Source organism: Erithacus rubecula (genome assembly GCF_903797595.1).
Source record: "Erithacus rubecula genome assembly, chromosome: 6".
Classification (NCBI taxonomy): Eukaryota; Metazoa; Chordata; class Aves; order Passeriformes; family Muscicapidae; genus Erithacus; species Erithacus rubecula.
In genome coordinates this window covers 37,387,867-37,411,409 of record NC_136688.1, presented here as the reverse complement: position 1 = coordinate 37,411,409, position 23,543 = coordinate 37,387,867, and the positions used below count along the sequence as shown (strand labels likewise).

Below are 23,543 nucleotides of genomic sequence, written 5' to 3'. Positions count from 1 at the left end.
CTTACCCACAGTGCTTCTTTGGGCTCAGAAGTTACCAGTATTAGTGGTATTGAGGAATTAGGCACTCCATCACAGCCTGCAAATTTTTAGCTGGACTGCAACGTGAAGTGCCCAATTAAAAAACTAGTGTAATTCAATAAAGATAATATAAACCAATAAGGAAAATATATTTAATTCCTGCTTTCCAAAATAAATATTTTCTTTTGTACAGTATGAATAATATGTTAGCCTTACCAAGGGGAAAAGATCTGCCTAGTGATACAGAAATGCCAATGATGACTGAATTTGTTCAGCTCACCTTAGATTTGAATATTAGTTCAATATTTTATTTCCTTCAGACCCAGAAAATTGATTTCTGACTACATGTTGAATTTCTCTGAGGCTGCATGTAAGCTCTTTGTCTTACTCTTTTTTTTTTTTTTTTTAATTACAACAAACAGGTATCTCTACAAGACTGTTTAATTCATCATTTCTCCATGAATGTTAGTGCAGTCTGAGGGGAATTTTTCTGAGAGGAATCACTGGTGTTAGTGCAGAATTCCAAGTATGTGAAAAAATTCTGACCCTGCTATGTACTGCTTAGTTAGATCAAACATGACTTTTTAAACACATTTCAATTAGTCTTATTTCCTCACTGACTAAAGCAGACTACTCCAGCCTATTGCCCCTAAATCCAGTACCTTCACACTGCCTCTTAATTGCTACTCTATGGCAATATTTCATATGTGATATGAGTGACTGTTACTAGATTTTGTGTTTTGGACTTTCCCATGTTCCTGTTTGTGTCTGGTATGCCAAAAAAATTTGCATCAGCTCTGCAGAATTCTTCAAAGTATGTGGTAGTTTTGCGTGTCTGGGAATCTTCCATCTGGCTGGTGTGGGTTTCCTAAACACCATAAAACCCTGCCTGTGGAGATTGTGTATCTCTTATGGGCCCCACAGAGCTTATAATCTGCTTTTAATCATTGTATGAGACAGCCAATACAACAAGGAGTGCACATTAGTCCTCATCAAGGAGTTTTTCCATTTTGATCCCCTTTAATAAATTTTGATCCAATTCTGAAAATACAGAATCTTTGCTAATTTGCATTAGTATCTTAGACTGCTACAAAAGTTGTATTCCTTTGCTTTCCATCTCCTTCCATACAAACTCTGATATCCATTGACTTCTGTGGATTGCTGTAGCAAGTATAAGATTCTCAGCACCTTGCCCTCACTTGTCTTTTGAATGTACCCACCAGCATCTGTTTCTCAGCAAACTACAGGTCATACCCTTAACTGGGACAAATGAATGCAACTTAGTGCAACAGAGCAAAGTCAATTTGCTGTAACTAAGAAACTAGCTCTGTATCTACATTCTTCAACAAGACACCAGGACTTACTTTACATTTCAAAACACCAGCACCAGTTAAATTATTCCCCATATGATATTAAAAGATTACCAACTATTCAAACTCAGCAGAATTTCACAGCAGCGGGCAGCTCAGTAGTTATCATTAAAAGGAAAATCACTTTTGACATGTGCTAAATTATTTACTGACACAAATTAGTGAGACAATTAATATCTGTGAAATTGTATTTCTAGTTTCCAGTATTTAATGTTTTGATCTGACATGAAGCAGAGTACAATTTTGTAAATAAAAAAACAACCAAAAAAAGGTGCAGTATAATTTTAATAGAAAGTCTCAACATCTAAATATAACATCTTAATAAATTAAGAAATCAAATCATATTTATTGTTTTGAAAGAAGAAAATAAAAGAAATCTCTCTCTCTCTCAAATTTAAAATAAAGCCAAGTTCCCTAAGACTTAGTGGTTCCTCCAAAACAAACAGCTTTAAGTCCCAGTGAATGTACAACTTGTTTCTTTTGTGAAGTGCTTCTGCCTGCAATTTCTAATTAACTAGCTCCATTCTTTTCTACAACAAGTAGCTCAACGCATACAAGCTACAATGTATACTTCAGCTAAATATATGTAGGTATGATTTTAAAAGGGAGATAACTAGTTAACAACATTTGCATGTTGCAAAGAGGCTTGATTTGTATAATAATTCAGAAATCTTGCTTTTAGCCCGTTCCTTGTACTGAATATAATCTGCACACTAAAGATATGTTTGCAGTTAAAAATCTCCTGAGACTTTAGACCCATACATAAAGATACTTATTTCACTCTTTTCTGAGACACTGACCTGTATCCTCATTTAAAAATGAACACCACATCTTTATGTTATTAAATCTTTGTTTTGATCTATTAGTATTCACCAAAGTGCCATTTTATACAACCCCACACTGAATAGGCAAGGCTGGAGGTAACCATCTGCAGCTTTAGAGTCAGCATTTGAATTGATGAAAAGAGCTTTGTGTTTTCATTGCCAAGTTTGATTCTTCCAGTCATTAGACATTCCCCTCAGATCGCATCAATGAAGCAAACTCCCTTACACCCATGTGTTAAATTCTCTTCTCCTCATGGTTTCCTTTGCCAGCTATACTCCAGAAAGACTACTGGGTCTTAGCCACATTCTTCTCACAGCTGTGTTAAAAAAGAGCATCAGAGCTTCTTCCCAAAATCCATATGTGGATCTGGTCAGTCCCCTGTCGGAGGGTCACCTCACATTGTGGTGTGATTATTCAAATATTCATCCTTGTTCTTGAACTGCACTGCTCTGATCATTCTGGGAAAGATTAGACCCTCCAGCCAGCACTGAAGAACGTATTGGACGTTGATGTGAAACGCACACAGCCCCTGCACTCAGAAGGCAGATTAGTTTTACTTGCAGAAGAGGGGGACACTAACTACTCAATAAATGCTTGCTTCTTACTTCTTTAAATTTTTTGTATTCTTTTCATCCGTGTCAGCTGGTGATAATAACTGTTTTTGTTGTTTCACAGATCAACTTATATAACATCATCAGCTAAAATGATTTGTTCATAAAGGAACAAGCACAAAAGCAGAGAAAGCATTTTTAAAATGCTGGAGGGAAATTCAGGACTAAACAAATAAAGGGTGTGTTCCAGTAACAATGAAATTTAGGTGGTCAAAAAAAAAAAAAATCAGACCTTAAGGAGTAAAGCAAATGTTGTTAAGGATAGAATTTAATTAGAAGACCACTTAGTTCTCTTATGTATTCAACAGAAATATTTTATCCAAAGTTGCAACCCTCCTGACTTCCTCCCTAAAAGAAAGAAAAAAAATTAAAAGAAAAGGTCGCCAATAAACAGTTAAGAACAAATGGAATGACTTCTGGTTTAAATCACTTTTATATTAGCTTTATTCACAGTCAGAACTACCTCAACAAAGAACACAAACAGGATTTTTCTCACCAATCATGCTTATTTTCACACCTGTATATTTTAGCATTGCACTGTTACTTTGTGGATTTTTTTGGGGTTTTTCTGTGTGTTTATTTTTAGAGGATTACATAGAAATTCTACCCACTCACCCTCCTCTGCCACTTTACACAGCTACATGAAAATGCAAGGGTAGCTGTGCTCACATGCAGACCTGAGCTTTACTGAGCTAGAATCATTAAAGTATGAGGAAAAAAATAGAAGTCCCCAGTAGAAAAATTGCATTAAAATTCCCTCCAGCTGCAAAGCTGTTGCAGAAAAAGAGAACATTTCCTGGAAAAACCAGATCAAAAGCGGCCTCAACCTTTACTGATAATTGGCTAATATTGATTTGGTATTACATTATAACCTCCTCTGATCTCACTGACATCAGCAACCACTCGACAATCCCAGAGGTTCCAGCCGGAAGGACATTTTTAAAATGCCTTGCTTCCTCTGTTGGCAGAGGTATTAATTAATTCACAGGCTCTCCCAGCCACCCAGCCCCATTTCCCTGCTGGGACTGCACCAGTTGGCTCCTGGCTTCTCAGGCAGGACAAACTTGCAGGGGGCATGTGGTACTGTACCAACACTCCTGGTGAATTCTGCACTCCTGTCCTAATTCTTTGTAACCATGAAACAGAAACACCCATTAAATCTAGAAAACTATAGTCATAGTTATCCCAGAGTACTGATTAAAAATGTTACTGTGCAGATCATAATAGTCTATTGAATAAATATGTAATACTTGTATTTATTTATATAGACCAAGTTAAAATGTGTACTTGCTTTATAAAGAATAGCACTCTCTCAAAAGTCTAAGTGTATCTTGATAGTGTCTCAAAATCCAAACAGATTCAAGTAAAATCAGCTAAATCTGTGTGGTCACAGAATATCAATGAACAACGTTTCTTGTTTTACATCAGCATCCCTCTTAGGATGGTGAATCATCTTCACAGGCAAGAGCACACAGTCTCACTTTATATCTCTCACTGCAGTGAGCCAGTGTGAGATGTTCACATAATTTGGTACAAACAGATGTTTACTGTGTCCAAGTTCACTATAAGTAGATACCAAAACATCCCCCTTCTGGTTCACAGCTGCTGTTTCATGTGGGATAGGATCAAGAAAATTTTTAGATGCTTTTTGTCCTGATGGAAAGCACAGGACCAGTACTCTGACTTGGGTCTCATGTTTAAAAGCAACAACTACCAGTGGGTACACAAGTGGCTGACACAATGGAAACACTATGGAGAATTACAACTCTCTTTTAAGCTCTGTATATCGTGCTGAATGCAAACACTGAAGTTTTTAAGAATATTAGAAAATTCTTTAGTGTTGCCGGAGAACAAATTAGCAAAGGCAGTGTAAAATCAGTAAACTACATGGTTTATGAAGATACAAAGTTCATCCTTTCTCAACAATATGTTATTAATTGCAATGATGTTGTTTCTTAATAATTGTTTCATTTGTCAGATTTTTAACACTGTTGCTATTTTACTGAATAATATTGAAAAACTTTATACAGCTGACAAAATTACTTCTTTCACATGTCAGAATTCAATTTTAGTTGAGCATTTTAAAAAGTCAAGAAAACAGATATTTTAGAAAGGTCTTAAGTCTATGAATTTTAGTGCCACATTTTAAACTACATTAAGCATCCTCTTAATTAATACTATTGCAATTAATACCAAAAAGCCTTTCTGTTGACAGGCTTATAAATTGTCAGTTCTTTTTTGAAATGTAGAACATCCTACATCTTTTAAATAAAATGCTAAGCTAACAAATGAGTTCCTGCCTAATTGCCAAACACTGATTTGTATGAAGCAGTTGAGGTTACAAAGAAATTGGGAATTCTCAGCCCGGTTTCCCTGCTGATGAGTACGAACTGTCTGTGTAGCTCTCCCAGAGGTGTCAGAGGAATCTCTATAGTGTCACACAAGGGTTCTTAGCTCAAAGTAAACACACTTTCCACAAACTCAGCTGCTTAATCTGTTTGCAGGTTGAATTATAAGATGGGGGTGGATGACTCCGGGTGCTGGGAAGACGCGCAGAGCATTTCCACAGTTTCGTGGTAAAAAGGGCAAGCTATTGTCACCAAAAGACTTCAACCAATTGTTTAATTTTGCTATAGGCTCAGTCGTCTGATCTTAACAATAATGAAAACTAACCTGACCAAAATTTTCCCAAGTAGTTGAGCATGTTAAATTACGTAAATTCTTTTCACTATAGTGGTGCATCACCACTACCTTAATTCTGTTTGTGGCTGCATTTCTACTTTAGCCATCCCACACGGGATTAAACAAGATTGTTTCACTTCAGGGAAAAAACAGCAAAAACTCTGCTTAAATAGCTATACTATTAAAAATTTATAAATAAAACTAGATGTAACAACTTAAGACAGTGTACAGAAAGGTTCAATCAATATTCTCTTTACCATACTTTAATACTTTTTTATAGGCTTATTTTTATCAAGCGCACACCTCCTGAAGTTTCAAATATAAGTGCTCAGAATAAAGACTTGAGTGATTATCAACCAACCACTGTAGGTTTTAAAGAGATGACTAAAACTATGCATTTTTGTATATAGATACCTTAATTATATTTTATGTAGTTACAAATAAATAAAAAAATATAGGAATACATCTATTTTTAAACAGAAGAACTCAGTATGTATTTTTTTTAAAGAAAAAAAGCTTTTGTTAGGTCCTTGCAGTATAATATAAACCAATTTCTGGCTGTTCTGTAAATATGCTGTAGACATTAAAGTTGAAGACATATATGGACAGAAAGGACAATTTTCATCAGTTCAGCATCGACCACCTTGAAAGGGTGAGAGAGGAGAATTTTGCAGTTGATGAATGTAATGCAGAGATGAGAAGTGCTGGACTGCCAAGAGGCACTGCTAATAACAAACATGACAATAAGTACTTCACTAGAGATGAACTTAGGGTTTTGGAGTTCAGTAACCTTTTAACAGAGAACTCAAGATGGGAAAGAAAATACAATCTCTGTTCAGTGACTCAGAGACTTCCTGTGGCTCTCAGTGAGATTTTGAAGCCATCCCTAAACAACCCCATAAGCATTAACTGTGGCATGAAACCTGCCAGACGTATAACAGACCAAAAATGAGAACCAAAATATTCTACCATGCAATTATAAAGGCAAATACTCTGTTGCCATAGGATTGCCACAGGGTAAAAAGACAGTGAAAACCATTCATAGGAGATGGAAAGACTTTCCCTGTGCTTTGCACATGTAGGAAGCAAGTTCCATAACAGTAATGACTTGCCTAATAGCACAAAACTGTTAAAATGATCAGCTTCACACTGAGTAGGAAATGAGCTGAAAAGGAAGGAATCATTTTAAAGGACCTTTTCTGAGTACTGCCATACTTTCAGTTATAGACAAATTACCAGAAAAAAGTGCTTCATGTGGATTACAAGTGCAATTTCTGTTGGAAGGCAAGTGACTTACTTTTGAACTTTTTCATTGGCCTCCTGTGAAGCTTCCAGGGCTTTCTGGAGCTTCAGCTCAGTGTCCTTTTGCTCTGATCGGGTTTGCTGCAGCTGAGCTGCCAGCTCCTCAATCTGGCCATAGGTTAGGGTCACAGCATCCTCCCTTCCTTGCAGCCCACCTTCAGAAGTACTGAAAGCACAGTTAGGCTGGCTCTTCAGACTCGTTCCTTCAGACAAAGACTTGTATAACCTGGGAAAACCAAATAATTCATGTTATTAAGTTTCAGTCTAAGGCTGAGCTGCAAGAACTAATCAATACTTTCATATTGTCATATATGGACTCACATGTACTAGTAGCAAAACAAGTTATGTTTCAGAAGTGACAGAAAACCAAAAGAACAAGCCTTCTCCACAAGGCTCTTCTAGAATTATGTAACAACAAAATTTGAAAAAGTAAAAAAAAAAAATTCCGCAAAAACTCAAGAGGAAGCATTTTTCAGCTGTAACATCTTGTTGATCACCTCTGAGCTGCAGCAGAAAGTTTTTATTAGAATTTACATGAAGTTGAATTAATCAGTATAAGTTATTGATGTGTTATTAACTTGTTCTACACAGGAGTCTCTTTTAACAAGCAGACCCACCAGCTACAGGGGATTTATTTGCAAAGGAAGACTTTTCAATAAAATGAAAGGAATAAAACCACTACAATTCAAAAATTAAAAAAATAAATCAGAAGGATTACTTAGAAATGTGATTTGCACATGCTAATAAATTCTAAAGGTCCCCATTCAGTTTTATCCATGATACTGAGGTAAGTTCATAGAGATTCCAAATCACAGAGCACAAACCCAATACTCTTTCATGGCACAAACCAAAATATAGTATTAAGTTATTTCTATTTGTGTGCCAGAAAGTTCTGGACAAATCAAACATTATTTCAGTGTGGATTTCTAGTAGCTGTACATACTAATTACAGCATTCAAGACAGTTTACCTGACAGCTGCTAGCATACAATAGCATATTTTCTTCCTTTATAGTTTATTAAGGTGTTTGCATAGAAAATACTGTCTGTTCCAACAGCCCATGAAGGAAAACCATAAACAAATTAAAATATAATATACATGGAAAAACAAAATGTAGATGAACTAAGAGAAATAAAGAAGTAAAAAGGTTAGAGTGTTGACATGTCATTATGCATACTACCTGTGATTATCTGAAAACAATGTGAAAAACCTTTACAGTTAAATGAAGACATATTGAAAATATAAATATTTATAAAGGGACATTAAAATTCCTAGAATGGACTAATTAAAAAAAATTACTCTAGCAATTGCACATAAAATTTACTGAGTGAAGTTCCACTAGAGTTGAGCATTGATCACCATGGAAAAACACAAAGGTATGCAAATAATGTCGAAAGCAGGTTACTGAAATACCACTGCTGCTGCCCGCTTCTTAAACACCTGGCACAAGATTAAAAGAAAAAAAAGACAGATGAGAAGCTATACTGTTCAGTGAATATATGGGTCCCTGATTAAAAAAAAGGAACAAAAACCAGAGGATAGACTACATATTTCGCCTTGGTTACACCAGCTCAGAATTTTTTCCCAGCATATACCAAAAATAATTTATTTAGATCCTGAAATACTGGCTTTGTGTGGCTAAAGTTGGGCTTCTTTTCAAAGGCTGGCTGTGAAAACTGCATACATACTACAATTGCAATATACTACTACATGTCTTATAATGATTGCATCTGAGGGACCAATAGATTCTGATGTTTACACTTTGTAACCAGTGTGATTCCTCCAGATAAAAGCACTGTGACTGATAGATCTTTCAAATTTTTTTTTTCCCAAAAGCATGCAATTTCCAGACTTCCATCAATATGTGTTTTGGTAAAATACTTTTTTTCATCCCTTCTGAAATTTACTGAAATTTGATATTATTTCATTCACCCAAAGATTATTTCTTCAATGAATATTGATGCTGCAATTAAAAAAAAAACCAAGGGAGTTATAGGCCTGAGGAATGGGTCACAGATATATTCAAAGTTCCTGAATTTCAGTAATTCACGTGTTCTTTTTAGTAAGCATTTTGGTTCACTATGGCAGCATGGCCTCTTTCCTACTCCAGCTTGGGTCTGAGAGCTTCAAGAGCCCACCTTAACTGTGTCTAGGCAGAAGAAAAAGTGGCATGAGATGATATCACTTGTTCAGTAGAGAGCAAGAGGTTTTCTCAGTGCCCAAAATCAGAATAGCTTCAAGCCTGCAAAGAAATATCAGCAGTTGTAACTGCTCCCAGAGAGACTTGACTTTGGCTGAAAATCAACTCCTACGAAGTGCTGCTCCTAAAACACTCCTCACTTTGCCAGGCATACTTTTGCTGCAAGATGGGAAATTATTTTCCACCTGAAGCAAGTACTGAACAACATAGCAAAACCTTCCACCTAAAGGAACAAAAAAAAAAAGCCCAGAAAGAAACCAAACATTCCCTACCCGTTCCCTCCCTCTGCCTCCACCCCAGTGATAAACATATCCAATGTTCCCAAAGGCGTGTAGGTCTGACCTTGGCTTCCACCACAAATGTTTCTCACAGATCCTGGAGACTTCTCAGACCTCAGTCTGCACTCAGGATGGCTTTGGAGAGCTTACTCTCATGCCACTGAGTGCACTCAAGGACCAGGCAGCATGGCCACCTTGAAAACACCTCAAAGGTGCTCTTAGGAAACACTGCAATAAGATGATACAAAAAAAAAAAGCCCATAAGACCTAAAAGGAATTTGAGATTTTGCTGTGAAGTGGAGGATATTAAACAGTCAAGTTTGCATTACATGTGAGTCAGGAACCTGACAGGTGGTAGACTGGTAAGTAGATGACATTGCCCTACCATAGATAAATATTTTACTAGTCTTCCTTTGCCTGCATTTACACAAGGTAAGAAGACCGTGTTTTCTCAGTACAACAAATCATCTCTCACTAATTTACCCAAAGGCAGCAGCCGAAGGCAGACCCTGGCACACAGGCCATGGACCATGTCACAGGAATGCTCACTGCACGTTACACACAGAGTGTGCTCTTTGCATTGTCACAGCCCATCACAGAGTGTCACTCTCTTGTGTGAGGCACCCACGCATTCTTTGACTAGGATGAGCTCAGGCAACCTCAACCACTTGTTGAACAGAGGCCACCATTGATTTTGTTCTCTGTGGTGGTTGGGCATACAACTCAGGATTTCACAGGACATTATGCTGACAGATTGGTGCTGATCGTGTGTGTCCATACAGTCAAGACTCTATTCCACGTGAATATGCAACAACAGTGATCAGCACCTTGAGATTCAGCCTTCTTTCCTGAAATGATCTAGAGAAATCTGCAACCTGTACTAGGGCCTTAAGAGGCTGGACATTAGATGATTTAAACAGGCTCATTAGCTAGAGGGAAAGCTCAAACTGACAACCTGCCATCTTAGAATTGTTATGTTGCAACAAATATCAACTAAAGGCCACTAGCAAACACATTTTTCCTCCTTGGGCCTCAATCTTCTTATCTTTAAATAAGAGTAATCACAACACTACCTTTGCAAAGTGCTCTGAGCTTCGCTAATGTCAAAAGACTCATCACTGTTGAAAGAGCTAAGTTAGATGCAGCACAATCAGAATTTAGGACAAAACGAAACCCGGATGGTCTTCTGGTGATGCCAAACAGCAAATATATTTTTTAGGCTTCATTTTTACTGTCCAGGACCACTGAAGTACCCATATAATTTCCCTGTGATTAGCCTGGGAGAGGGGGTAAGGACAAGGAGTTAATCATCTGAATCTTTCTTGAAGCTGAAGGACTACCAAGACATGCTCTCAAACAGGACATAATTGGAAACCATACCTCCATTACAAACTTTTAATTTAGGGAGTTGCACTGTAATCAAATGTCTTCTGTTCACTTTATGCAGCCACTGGGCAAATTGCTCAGATAGCACAGCCTCATGTGAGCAACACGCACATGACATCCAGCATCGCCTATCATTCCTCACATTCACCATGCCATCAAATGGTCTAGGACCTCCACAAAGACAGTTTCTGGATTAACAGTGTTTGGTTGAAACAGAGCAAAACACACATGAGACTGATGAGTAGAAGGAAGTATTTTTGAGGTGTTTGCAGTCATAATGCTATTCCCTTCAGCTAGAGCACACAGCCACAGCTAAGGAGCTAGCTGCCAGCTAAGAAATCCACCTGAATTCCCTGGGTACACGATGCACCTGGGGCTGAGGTCTCTGCTATCTCTAATTGATTAGAGACTGGAAGATTGCAACTTAGCATTAGCTTTTTTCTCACACAGAGATATAGTGCACCTGAGTTCACAGAAAAGACCACTGTAGATTTGATGCTTTAATCATGAATATTATGTGCTACATGTTAACATTAATTACACATCTTCAGGGTTCCACAGTATATCAGTGCTTGCAAAACACAGATTCACAGGCTCTCAAATTTATTCCATGAATTAGAGGACTGTGTTTGCAATACAGTAAACTATTGCAGATACTCTTTGCAGTTTTCCCAAATTATATGTTATTCCTAGACCCAAGCTTTCCATAAAATGTTCCTGGCCTATTTTGACAGGGAATTTGCTGCATTAGTATATTCTAGCCTAAGCATTCACTGGGTGCACTATGAAGGCTTGCTTCTAACAGTAAAATTAACCCAGGATAAAAAAACCCCAACAAAATTTGTAAGGTGTTTACTTTATTGCACTAGATGCTACCAGTAAGAATGTTGCTATCTTGTATCTGTTCTTTATTGTCAATTCATATGCTTTGGCCATTCTTAAATATTTGCCAATGGCTTTAGTTAACAAAATAATTTTAACTTAGTATTTGTAATACTGTAGTTATTCCCTACAGTAATAGATTATTTAGGTAACACTGCAAATAGAGAGGGAACCTTATCTATTAATCGAAGACAGAGCTGGCACCAAGAGTGACCTCAGTATGTGACTATAATGGACATTTAAGACGGTGCCAGCGACTCCGTGTTTTACCACGTATCACAACCTCCTGTCTGCTCTCCTGGGAAGCGTGAGCATTTAGCAGAGGCAGAGCAGCCCCTGGCTTGGCTGTGGGCAGCAGGCAAAGAGGAGGGGCACAGCCAGCTCCCAGACAAGAGGCACTGCCACCTTGCCCATGGCCAGGCTGAGCTGGCAGCGCCCCTCTGGAGGCTGCTGGGCTGACATGGATCACTGGAGGGGTGTGTACGTGGGTGGTGTGAGCCAGCAGCCCTGGCCTGGGGCCAGCAGGGAAACTGCCGATGTCAGGGATTTGCAGAAACACAGCTTGGTGGAAGAGACACAGAGGATCTTGTCCTAAAGGTCATAGCGATTTATTTTTTATACTGAGAGTATGTTTTTAACAACGTTTCTGACAACTGTTTGAAGAACAGTGCACCATTTTTCTCTAATCTAAACTGAATAAAGAAAGCAGTAACCCTTGGGGGTGCACTAAAATAACAACCACTGGCATACCAACAAAAACCGGTAGAAAACAATGTACTACTTTGTAATTTAAAACACTATGTATTACTTTTTGTCTTCTTCCTTGCCAAGAGCTTCATCCTGAACACTGTCACTCACAAGAAAACCAGAGTACTTTGGCATAAAGGAACATGAGGCCTTCTGATCAGGCATTTTGGGATCAGCTCCTACAGTGCCCACATAGCCACACACCCACCAACCCAGCCTAGACCTTCAGCTCCCACAGGCTTGACAGTACTGCTAGCATGAACATTTACTCTCCAAAATGCCAACCAAATCTCCCCTGATGACAAAGAATGGGTGCACTCAAGAGCCAGACATTTCTGCTAGAAGCCTTAACTGATGTTGCCTGTCACCATAGTTTGAATTTAGATTTGCCTGCAGAACTAATAAAATCTAATAGATATTTCTTTGTTAGAAATTATGCATAAAGCTAAGGCTAATATGGCTTGGGCCTTTAGTTTCTTTTGCAGCTTTTCACTGGTCAAGATAATGGCATCTGACTTCCATTTTACATGACTGACCTACACACAGAAAATTTTATTTCAAATGAATAAAATCCTTTGGTAAAAAGTAGGAATATTAGTGAATTAACTCATATTAGATAAATTGCAACGATCCAGATGAAATAAGTAAGAATCCTGACCCTGAAAACTGAAATGGTCAGTGAAGTGTCCACTCAGTGCAAAGGGGAATGCCACATGTACATCTACATAAAAGAAATCTGATGGTACAGATACATATCACAATGCAGGCATCAGAATCACCTGAGAACAAGCTCAATGTAATGACTGTGTGCTGTTGACTTTTATTTTTGTCTCCAGGGAATAGTGTTTACTTTGCTTTAAAATTTATATGAGTCATTTTGTTATGTGCCTTTTTTTAATTAGTCGGAAAGAAATAGCCATTTGAGAAAGAGAGCGGAAATCAATTCTGATTCGATGCCGATAGCTACTGTGCGATGTAAACTGTGTGTTCTTTCTAATTAAATGTAAACACGTGCAGTTCTAAAGTCCAGCAGTGATGACAACTACTAGAAAGGATTGCCTAAGACCTGGTCAACTGATCCTTGTGAACCTTTTGTTCATACCGTAGGCGAACTTGTGCAATCTGTCTCAGGTGAACGCCAGTTGTAACTGACTTTATTTTAGGTCATCTTCAGAGAAAAGACTTGACAAGAATGTGGAGAGCTCTGTAATACCTCCAGTTACCCATTAACTATGTCCTTCTGATAGCTAATCAATAGCATTGCATGGAGCCAAACACACTGCACTGAACTGCCCCTCTTCCAAAAGCCAAGTCTTGGTAAATATTTAATGGCAGTAAAGGTGTTTTGACTCTTATCAATCTGATATGTTAAAGAACTCTTGAAAGAAACTTTATCTTCTTTCTCTCTGCATAAATAATTTGTTCGGTTACAATTTTAGTCTTATGCAAAAGCACTGAATTTAATGATCTAATGCTTTTAAATCAAGGCTTTGGACAGAGAAAATGTAGTTTCAATCCACATGTCACAAAATAAAGAAAACCCTAAGCTTATTTCCTTGATAAAATGCCAACTAGAAATATACATCAAGGAACCTAGCCCTTTATACTGTAGTAGTAAATACTGTGCCAAACTCGCTCAAAACCTGTTATACAAGTGCACATTTGAGATTTTCTTACAAGGCTTCAGTTTCTGAAAAATTCTTAGCTCTTAGTCACATCAAGACGATGTAGGATTTTTAGCTTCTTTTCACCAGAGAAAAAAAACCAACTCTAAAATAGTTATACTAGGATCCAGAGTTTTTTGTACTCATACATTGAATATTCCCATCTTCAAGTGGATATATTAATGTGATGGGTTTTATTAAGCATTTTTCAATTTTCTGTATTTTCTGTACAAAGGTGCTTGTTTAGATCCCTAACAAAGAAACTTTTGTCCTGATCCTTTAACATCATGCAGATATCCCTCTGCTACAGCCAGGTAGGATTTAAACATCACCTTAGATACTTAGATGGGTTTATTCCATGCCTCTGTACTAATATCAGAGAATGGAGGAATCCTCTGACTCTTTCCCACAGCACAGTCTTCCAGCCTCTTCTGTATGATCCAACTTCAATATGAGACTAAGTATTTTGAAGAAACTGATTCAACAATGGATCCAAGCTTTTTCTTGGAAAATAATCTGGGAATAAAACACTGATAGTCTTTCAGTTTCCAAAATGTGAATCACCACAAATGTTTTCCCAGAAGTATAACCATTACTTCTTCCCCAGTGTTTACATGGCCTCCTTTGTGCTCTTGATGCCATTCAATAGTCTTCAAAAATAAAGATCACGAAATAATTCCCAAATGCTGGCATAGATAAAGTGAACAGTCTGAAGTCTTCTAGCAATTGGCTCTGGTGGAAAGAGTATTAATTAAAATCATAAAGGCATATAAATTAATCAAGCAGTGAAGCACCATTTAGGAATGATCAACTGAAGAAAGCCTATTGCAAAAAACTTCAGAAAATATCTTGCATTTAATACAAGGTTATCTTTATAAATCAGACATGATCGTGAGTTTTATGGCTGTCCTGATTTGCTATTGTGATCACTTGGCTTAACTCTCCCACTGAATCAGAAAAGCAAGAGACAAAGCTGTCTTGGATCCCAAGCTGGAAGCCAGCCCTGCCTTCCAGCATGGCCAGGAACATCCAGCTGAGGAAGAGGAGTCTCTCCAGGAGAAGGCAATTAGAAGAAACACAAAGGATGGAAACATGTTTCAGAGATGGAATAATTGAATACATATGGAATTTCAGAGAGGGATGATCTCATGGATGAGCTGAGTAGCCCTAAAGCTAGAAATCCTCAGTGTGACTAACCTGAGAAGGGGAATCACAGCTCTGCTCCTCTGTCCATACTTTCTTGCTGAATGATTCAGTGGGTTAAATAAAAAAAAACCTTTGAATGATTAAAAAAAAAAAAAGAAAACATAGCTTCCAAAATTTGAGGATACTTCCTTCCCTGTCCCAAGAAAATAAAACAGAGGATTTGAACATTTTTGTCTGATCTTACTCAAAGGTGCTACTGAAATACATGATGCAACTCTGACGAAAGGCAAACATGGTGTACTGTGCTCCAGCCCATGCCCAGCTCTGGTCACTGGAGTGCCAGTAAGTAAGGTACTGATGAACTCTAGGTGAGTGTGCCCAGCACATTTCCCCCACTTTCTTGGTATTGTACACAGCAACATGTACCACTCTGCAATGGCTGGTGACTCACTAGGAGGACTGCATGTGCTGCAGTCCAAAATCTGTTCTCCACATGGGTGAAGACACCCAAAATACTTTAATGCCATCATGGCTTTACCCATACAAAAATGCCGTTGGTTTGGGGATTGCTGCGTGGATACACACTTAGAAACTCACCTCCTGAACGCCATGTAAAATGACACAATGGCAACCTATTGCTACTCAGTAAGTCGTGTCTTACCCAGCTGCTGCCAAACCCCTGCTCATATAAATCATACAGCTCCTTGGACAGTTAAGCACTATGAAACAAGGCAGTTAAAGCGATGGCTTAAATGATAAAGGGAGCGCCTGGGAAATTTAATATAAGGGAAGTCTGCTTCCCTATTGTACCAAAGCTTACTGAAGCAACTGGGCAGACTTGTCTGGGCCATTCTCCCTAACGTGAAACAAGGACAAATGCTAAGGGAATGATTTAGTGGATTGGGGATAAAAGCTCTGTCTTGAATTCCCTCTTCTATTTCACCTCTTCTGTGTGGTACTGAGCAAGTCACAACATGCAAAACTCAGCCTGCCATGCTGAAACTGGGAGTAAAGTTTCTTACCCTAGCTCATTTTCTTTAAAATCTAAGTTTTTGGGGTCCTGAATTTCTTCTTATTACCTACATGTGCCTCATCTTGTAAACCTGAGGCCCAGATTTGATTCTCAGATCTCAGCACCAATTATTGTTCACAGAAAGACACTAAAGAGCTAATTAACAGTATGCATGCATTAACAATGCACATCAATGTGGTTAACCTCGGCAGACAGATCCAGGTTTGGGACCTCAAGAGAATTAACAGTTTTTCACAAGTTTTTGTCTCCCCATTGCAGATTCACCCACCACTGTCACCATGGGACATGGCAGTGACAGCAGCCTCCTGTGCTTTGTTGATCTGCCCTGAGCACAAACATCCTTGTTTTCTGAGATGTTCTTTCTTTCCTCCCAGTGAAAGGGGCCATCAGCTGGATATGGCACATGACTGGAAGCCAAAACACACAACTTTCATACCTCTTGAAAAGCGAGAGATTAGACTGGTGGCTGCCGGAGAAAAACCATTGAAGAGAAGCTCCAAGCTTAGGGGTTGAAAAGAGGTTGTAAACAATGCTAAATCGATTTCTGAATCCTAAAAATTTTAAATCAGCATCCCTCACCTCTCTCTTCCTTTACCCTCATGAGTTTTGACCATTGAGCAATTGAAATAAAATTAGTAAAAACACAGCTGTGCACTTTAATTTAGCTTGATTGAAGAGGAAAAAATATTTTTCACTTTATGACACAGGATTTCACAAAAAAAACCTGCAGTTTTTTCTTTCATTTCTCCATAACCAGCAGGTAAAGTGAAACACTGTAGCAGGAAATATATTGGTTGCACTGAACCAAAGAATTAATTATTTTCTCAGGACCTGACAAGGAAGCTGAATGAGTATGAAAGCTCTTGTGAAATCCAGCCAACATGGAACTCAACACTCTTCAATTCCTTATTTATTTTTTGAACAGGACAAGATAATTATTGGTATGAATATTGCCTACTATCCTTATACACATCTAACAGGTATTATATCCTCCTCTCATATGAGCAGTAACATTGCTCAAGAGGGAAAACTAAATTCCCACATCATGACATTTCTCCTTCTACAGTGATGAAGAGCTAAATGATAGAATAGGTATTTCTCTACCTCTACCAAAACTCTTAGGATGGAAGTCCCTTTTACAGAATGTGAATGAAACAAACAGAACATTATCTTACATGAGCCTGGACAACATTAAGATCCTGCCTAGCTCAGAAGCAAAAGGAAGATAAATCAGATAACATGAACCTTATTATCTATCCTTCTTCACAGTCTTTTTGGTGAGGGACAAATTCACAGAACTTCTTCCTCTTTGGTGAATGTTCCTCCCAGTTCAATCTTCTTTAATGATAGTGGAAGCTATCAGTGTATTTCCCATTGAGAATCAGAAGAAAGCCTAGTGAAGACTGCTCTGAATTTATTTGTATCAAGAAGCTAAAGGCTGTGGCTGTAAGTAGGTGCTCTACTAGCTGCCTAGTACAGCTAAATACTTTCTGGAAACCTTGCTACTTCCTCCTGATCTCTAGGAATGGAAGACCAGAAGAGAAAAAATAAAAGAAAGTATTACTTTATACAGCCAAAAATAGGGGCAAGAAGAAAAAGTTCCTTCAAGATTAAAAAAAGAGCAATGAATAATCTAGGTGTCTGAAATTTTGGCCTCAACCTTGCTTGTTTCAATGACCATAGATAGGATATGACACAAGTCCTTCATGGTATATTTTCAATACAATGTACATAGATTTTACCTTAATGAGATATGTAAGATCAGGATCAATGAATCAACACCATTATATGCCCCTAAGTTATTTTTTCATGGACAGCAGGTGAGCGGATGTCATTCCTCTGTTTAATCAGGAGTTAAAGCGTGTACAGTAATTCCTTATTTTCACAATATTCCTTCTGACAAAGATAACAACCATAAGAATGGCTCCCAGCTGGCTAAACCTGACATACAGGTTTTGTTAATAAAAAAATGCATGACTTAATTAATGAAATGGATCTATTAAGACTGTCCCCCAATCAACCAGAGTGGCCCCACCTACAGCTGAACTTCATATGACCTATCTTATGCAAAAAGAATTGTAATAACTTGTACTGGAAGCTGCTATAGAGGAAAGGTTGCTATGAAGAAAAAATATGACTTAGAAATGCATATAATGCCCCTAGAGGAGAAAGCATAGTATTTTCACTTCTACTCAGCATTTTCCTTTACAGTGAATAATTGAAACACTTTTGCTAAACTGTGTGAAATTATTTCACAAAGAATAATTACATTTGATCTATTAGCACCTGATACTATCTATTGTCTAAATTGCTTGCATTCAGTCCATGAGTAATGTCAACAGTATTAACGTCCATTATGGAAGAATTAGCTGAGTAAAAATAATTTTTAAATGTTTGACATTCTTGCACTCTTTCTCTAGCATAATTTTCAAAAGAAGTATCATTATACCAACATACTTTTAAATTTTTTTTAAGGCATGCCTTTATTTAAAACTCTGCAATCTCAGGGTCTTTAAAATCACAAACAATTTTCCTGTTTTGTTCTGGCAAGCATAAATCTGTAGCAATCTCCTCATTTTACACTCTTCTCTGTTCCATCTAGCTGTCCCATACTAATTGGCTGTCCAAATTCACCTCCAACAACTTTGGCAGGCTCAACACCTCCTTCAGAAAATCATTTCCCCCCCAGCCCCCAGTCATAAAGAGCTGCACTGTTACAAATAGAAAAAAGGAACCCTGCAACATTTCTACAACAAAGTTTTATATATATATATATACATTAATTTGATCACACACACATGCATGGCCCAAGCTGAACTAATGCTACAGCAGATACCTATTTTCTTCTCTCTTGCAGCCTCATTTCTATTTCAAAGATTTCCAAATTTGTGCTTGCCTTTTAGCAGAGGAAATCCCATGAACTGTTTAAGATTACATTCTCACTGAAAGCAATGAATGCCACAGTCTTCTCCAGAATAAAAAGCTACTTTCTCTCCTTGGAATAGTAACTTTACAGTAATTTGGAGGAAGCAGGAGAAACAGTTGGTCATTAAACATTAAATGTATTAATGGGGCCCTCACAGTGTATGACTCATCTGGAAAAGGCAGTTCTGTACTTGCATTTCAGAAGGACTGCTGCAATACAATAGCTACTGTGATAAATTTAGGTTTATCTCACTTAAAATTTAGCAGAATCTAATAAAGAAAACTTAAATCAATGCACCTTCCAAAAAATGCATGAGTAGCACTATTTACATCTTATAGCTAGGGGAATTGAGAGGCAAAGAAAAAACATTCCAAAAGAGGCCTTTCATTTCCACTCTCCAAATGGAGACTTTAGGACTTGGTGTTTACAACTTACAGGGACTTGCAACTCCAGATGAAAACAATGACAAATCAGAACATTCAAAGCAGGAATCCCCCAAGCACTTTAGCAGCATGTATAAAATAATCCACCTCTTCAGACTCATGCTGCTCTTGAAGTCCTGCTCAGTTCTCTGGAAAGCTCACACCTGTGAATATGGGTGAAGCACTTGGTAGCAGTTGGTTGCTTGTTACATGGCATTGTTGGAAACTGAGCTTCTGCAGAGCTCAGAAAAAATATCAAAAAAACCCAAAACGGCCCAACAACAAAACCCCCCCAAAAACAAAAAAAAACCAAACAAAACCCCCCAAACAAACAAAACAAAACAAAACAAAACACACCAAAAAAAGCCCCCCATGCTATACAGGATTCTGGTTGAGGATTCTGGTTTGGCTAGTAAAAAGTTTCATATGATGCCCCAGAGTGGAGTGAAAATGATTAATGTAAAGACTGCTACATTAGGAGATACAAAGAGACACATAGTTACTGAAATTCTGTTTGCTCTCCAGACATTGTGAATCAGTGCCTCACAGTTTTTTTTTTTTTTTTTACCAGTCCTAGTTGCTCATGATCTATTGAGCCCTAGAATCATATCACTCGGATGAAAGCTTTGTGCATTTCCTTACTCTGAAGTTCTGACTCATTTAGGTGATTAGGGGGCAGAACAGTAACAGAGATAAAATAACAGGACCACTTCAGGGCACACTTAAGTCACTGTGAGAACTCTCATGTCCAAGGTAAATATATCTGTTCATAAGGAACTTCAGAAATGGAGACACTAAGAGAAAGAGGCATGTGCACTACATCCTGGGCTTTTAGTGTAGACTTTTGTCGTGTTTTGCCTACTTTGTAGCAAATGAGCTCTTAGTTTTGTCTGAGGAAAAAAATTAATTCACAGGAATCTGAAGAACAGGAACAAAATACTTATGTCTAGAGCTAGGGAAAATGTGACACGGTTCAGAAGTAATTTCTAAGAGCAGAGTTGGTGACAGGATTTTGTAGATGGTGGGCAAAAAGCTTTGGGACACAAAACCCACATATTTTACAACAAACAAAAACCAAAATCAGCTCACCAAAATAATCAGAACACAGAGTATGATGTACTTTAATCAAAAAAACAGTAGCATCTTGCTTATGTTTATGATGAATAAAATTCACTGGCAATTCAGGTGCAGGCAAATGGAGTATGACATTGCTGGAGTAAATATGGTCTGTGTGGGGAAGAACTTCAGTTGCTGGCCCCATCAAGTCCTGACAAAAGGAATGTGAGAGCTGTTCCCAAGGTGAAAGAAGACAGGCTGAACAATGTGGCTAATGGGATCTCATTGAGCTAATGGGATCACCACGACTTGTTTTACTTCTGTTGGTGCATGTCAAAAGTCTGATGTGTTTTAAAATACATTCTAAAGCAGTAGGCTAAATCTTGAGGCATTTTGGAGGGAATTTACATATCTTCAGGTTTTGAGCCTTGTGTAGAAAGAGTCTACAGGGTAAGAACACTTCAAGTTCAGAAATTTGCAAATCATAGGAGCAGATTCTCTTCTGTCAGACAAAGAAAAAGAAACAGAAAGCTCAAACATGTTAGTATCTTATTAAATAGGCATTTAATGCTGCACCCTTCACATAAATCTGCAGAGGTTACAAACTCACACTTGCACAAGCCCCCAGTTGCTATCTCTCACAAGCCAGGTGTACAAGACAATAAATGCAGCCACACTGCAGCATCCAAGTATACATTTAGATTTGGCAAGTACTGACAAAATTTGGGAATGCTGTAAGTAATATTACTGATTTCTAAAAGCTCTGAAAACTTTGTTTTAATGATCTTGATTACTGTGTCCTGAAAGTATTCTAGGATTATCCTTAGTCAACACATAAGGATGTAAAAATAAAATTGTTCAGGTCAACATGACCCAGCTTTGGCACCTACAGTTAAACTATTGCTCCAGAAAATTACTAGTTTTTCAAAGAGGCACTTGTGGGTCCCTTCCCAGCTCCCTACATGCAAACTCAGGTGTCTTAATTTACATATATGAAACTGAAAATTCTGGCCTCACTGTTTAACAGGCAGATCTGCTGGGAGGTCTCTTGTAACCAGATTTTTTTAAAGCCTCATATTTATTGGACAGATACTGGCCCAATTCCAATCCACAACTGCAAATCCAAAGAAACAGCTCAGAGCAAACCAGCAGCCTTATTAGCTTTTAAAGATTTCATTTTCAAGAACTCAAGACCCTTTATTGACTAATGAAAGGTTGGGTCCCCAAGCCCACAGACTGATGTTGCTTGGAACATATTTTAATCATTTTGGAGTGCTAGCAGCCATCTGTCTAAAGAGCTTTGATCACATAAATGCACTCTGAACTGCAGCTCCTTCCGACTCCAAACCCTGTCCAAAAGCCAAAGGGAACCCGCAGGCATGGCAACTTTGAGACAATTCAAAGCCTTGCACTGTGATAAGGCTGCTTTTATTATTTAGCACATCATTAGATTTAATGACACCACAGATAAGAGATACACTAAAAAGATACCATTGTCATTGCCTATCTTATAACAGCAACATCCAACTGTGACTTTGCTTTGTTTCTACCCAACACTTGTTACTTACTATGCTATTCTAAAAGAATAGTTAAATGAAACAAAAGGATTTCTTTTCCTGCTGCAAACATCAGAAATAGTACCAAAAAAAAAAAAAGTGCCTAACAAAAAAACCCAGGACTTTGTTTTTTTAATACTTTCCTGATTAGTTAAAAAAAATAAAACAAACAAACACAAAAGACAAGCAGAGAAATCCTAAATAATCTACTGTATTTTCAGTTTAGACTATTGACTGTTGGGAAGATACTGCTCGCACATATAATCCTACTTCCACCAGCACTGTATAAAAATTTACATTGAAAAGAGAGAGATCCTTTACAGTTAGAGATCTTAACATTATAGCATTTATAATATTATTTCCTACTTTTGAAACAATTTGGCCATCTCAAAGCTTATTTTGTGGTGACCACCTTTTTTTTTTTTGTTGTGGTGTCTTGTGTATGGTACAGACACATGCTATTAACTATGAAAGCTTGGAAGCAATGACAGTGTCAGGCATGAAGCAAATATATTTTAATTACCAGAGTCAAGAAATTGCTCTCAAAAATCACAGCAGATGCCCTAAGAAAGTGGTAAAAAACTTATAAAAGTATCTCTCTTGATGACAGGACAGACACAGTGGTGCACAGAGCATAAATTTATTTGCTCCAAAAGTCAGCAGCCTCAGTGAGCTCAACTCTGAGATTACAGTGCTTGCAGGTCTCTCTTCATTCTGAGATCTTGTTTCTGGCTCTCATCCTCAGGACATTAGCCACCAGTAACCAGGAGAAACTTTTAGTGCTGGACAGTATAATAACATACTTTTCAATACACTGTCATACTAAGTGTGGCTAGCTAGTAATGTGAAGGAGGTTAAATAAATAAATAAATAAATAAATAAGAAATAAACCCTGCACTTCTTTGTCATTCATGAAAACATTTTCAGGTGGCCATTCTGTAATGCTGATACAGCATAGATTAAGAGAAAAGAAGACACAACCATAACATGAAATGGCTCAGGTAGTGGAAGAGCTTCTCTAAATTCTTTCCTGTCAAAGAAAATGTAACACTGATTGTTCACTCTGCATAACTCCCTCCCTCTCCTTCTGTGGCTTTTCCTTCCAAACTCAGAGCCATAAAAGCTTCTGTGCTAGAGAGACAGCAGCTCCACAGCACTGCTCACATGCCTTTCTTGGTGGCATCAGGAAAAAAGACCAGTGACTCTGCTAGTTCTCCTTCCTGTCATGATTATGTAAACTGTTGCTTATAAAAGCAAACTATTACTAGTATTTTACACTTCACTCAAATATCTGAGAGACTCAGAACTGAGCAAATCCCAGCAGGCCCACTTATTCACTGGAAAGCTGCAGCTGAAACTTCCAAGTTGGTCTCTACTCTCCTAAAAATGACAACTTTCACACCTATGCTGGAAGAACTACCATACCAGAGGAGTAACACA

At 37.9% G+C, this 23,543-nt stretch overlaps 1 protein-coding gene across 1 annotated transcript in view; it reads right to left on the bottom strand.

Annotated features, from left to right (window-relative positions):
* MIPOL1 (mirror-image polydactyly 1) overlaps positions 1 to 23,543 on the bottom strand; it is a 178,926-nt gene that overhangs the window by 13,475 nt on the left and 141,908 nt on the right. Inside the window, 1 exon segment of the mRNA XM_079307676.1 lies at positions 6,804 to 7,034. Coding sequence (XP_079163802.1) covers positions 6,804 to 7,034 — 231 coding nt within the window.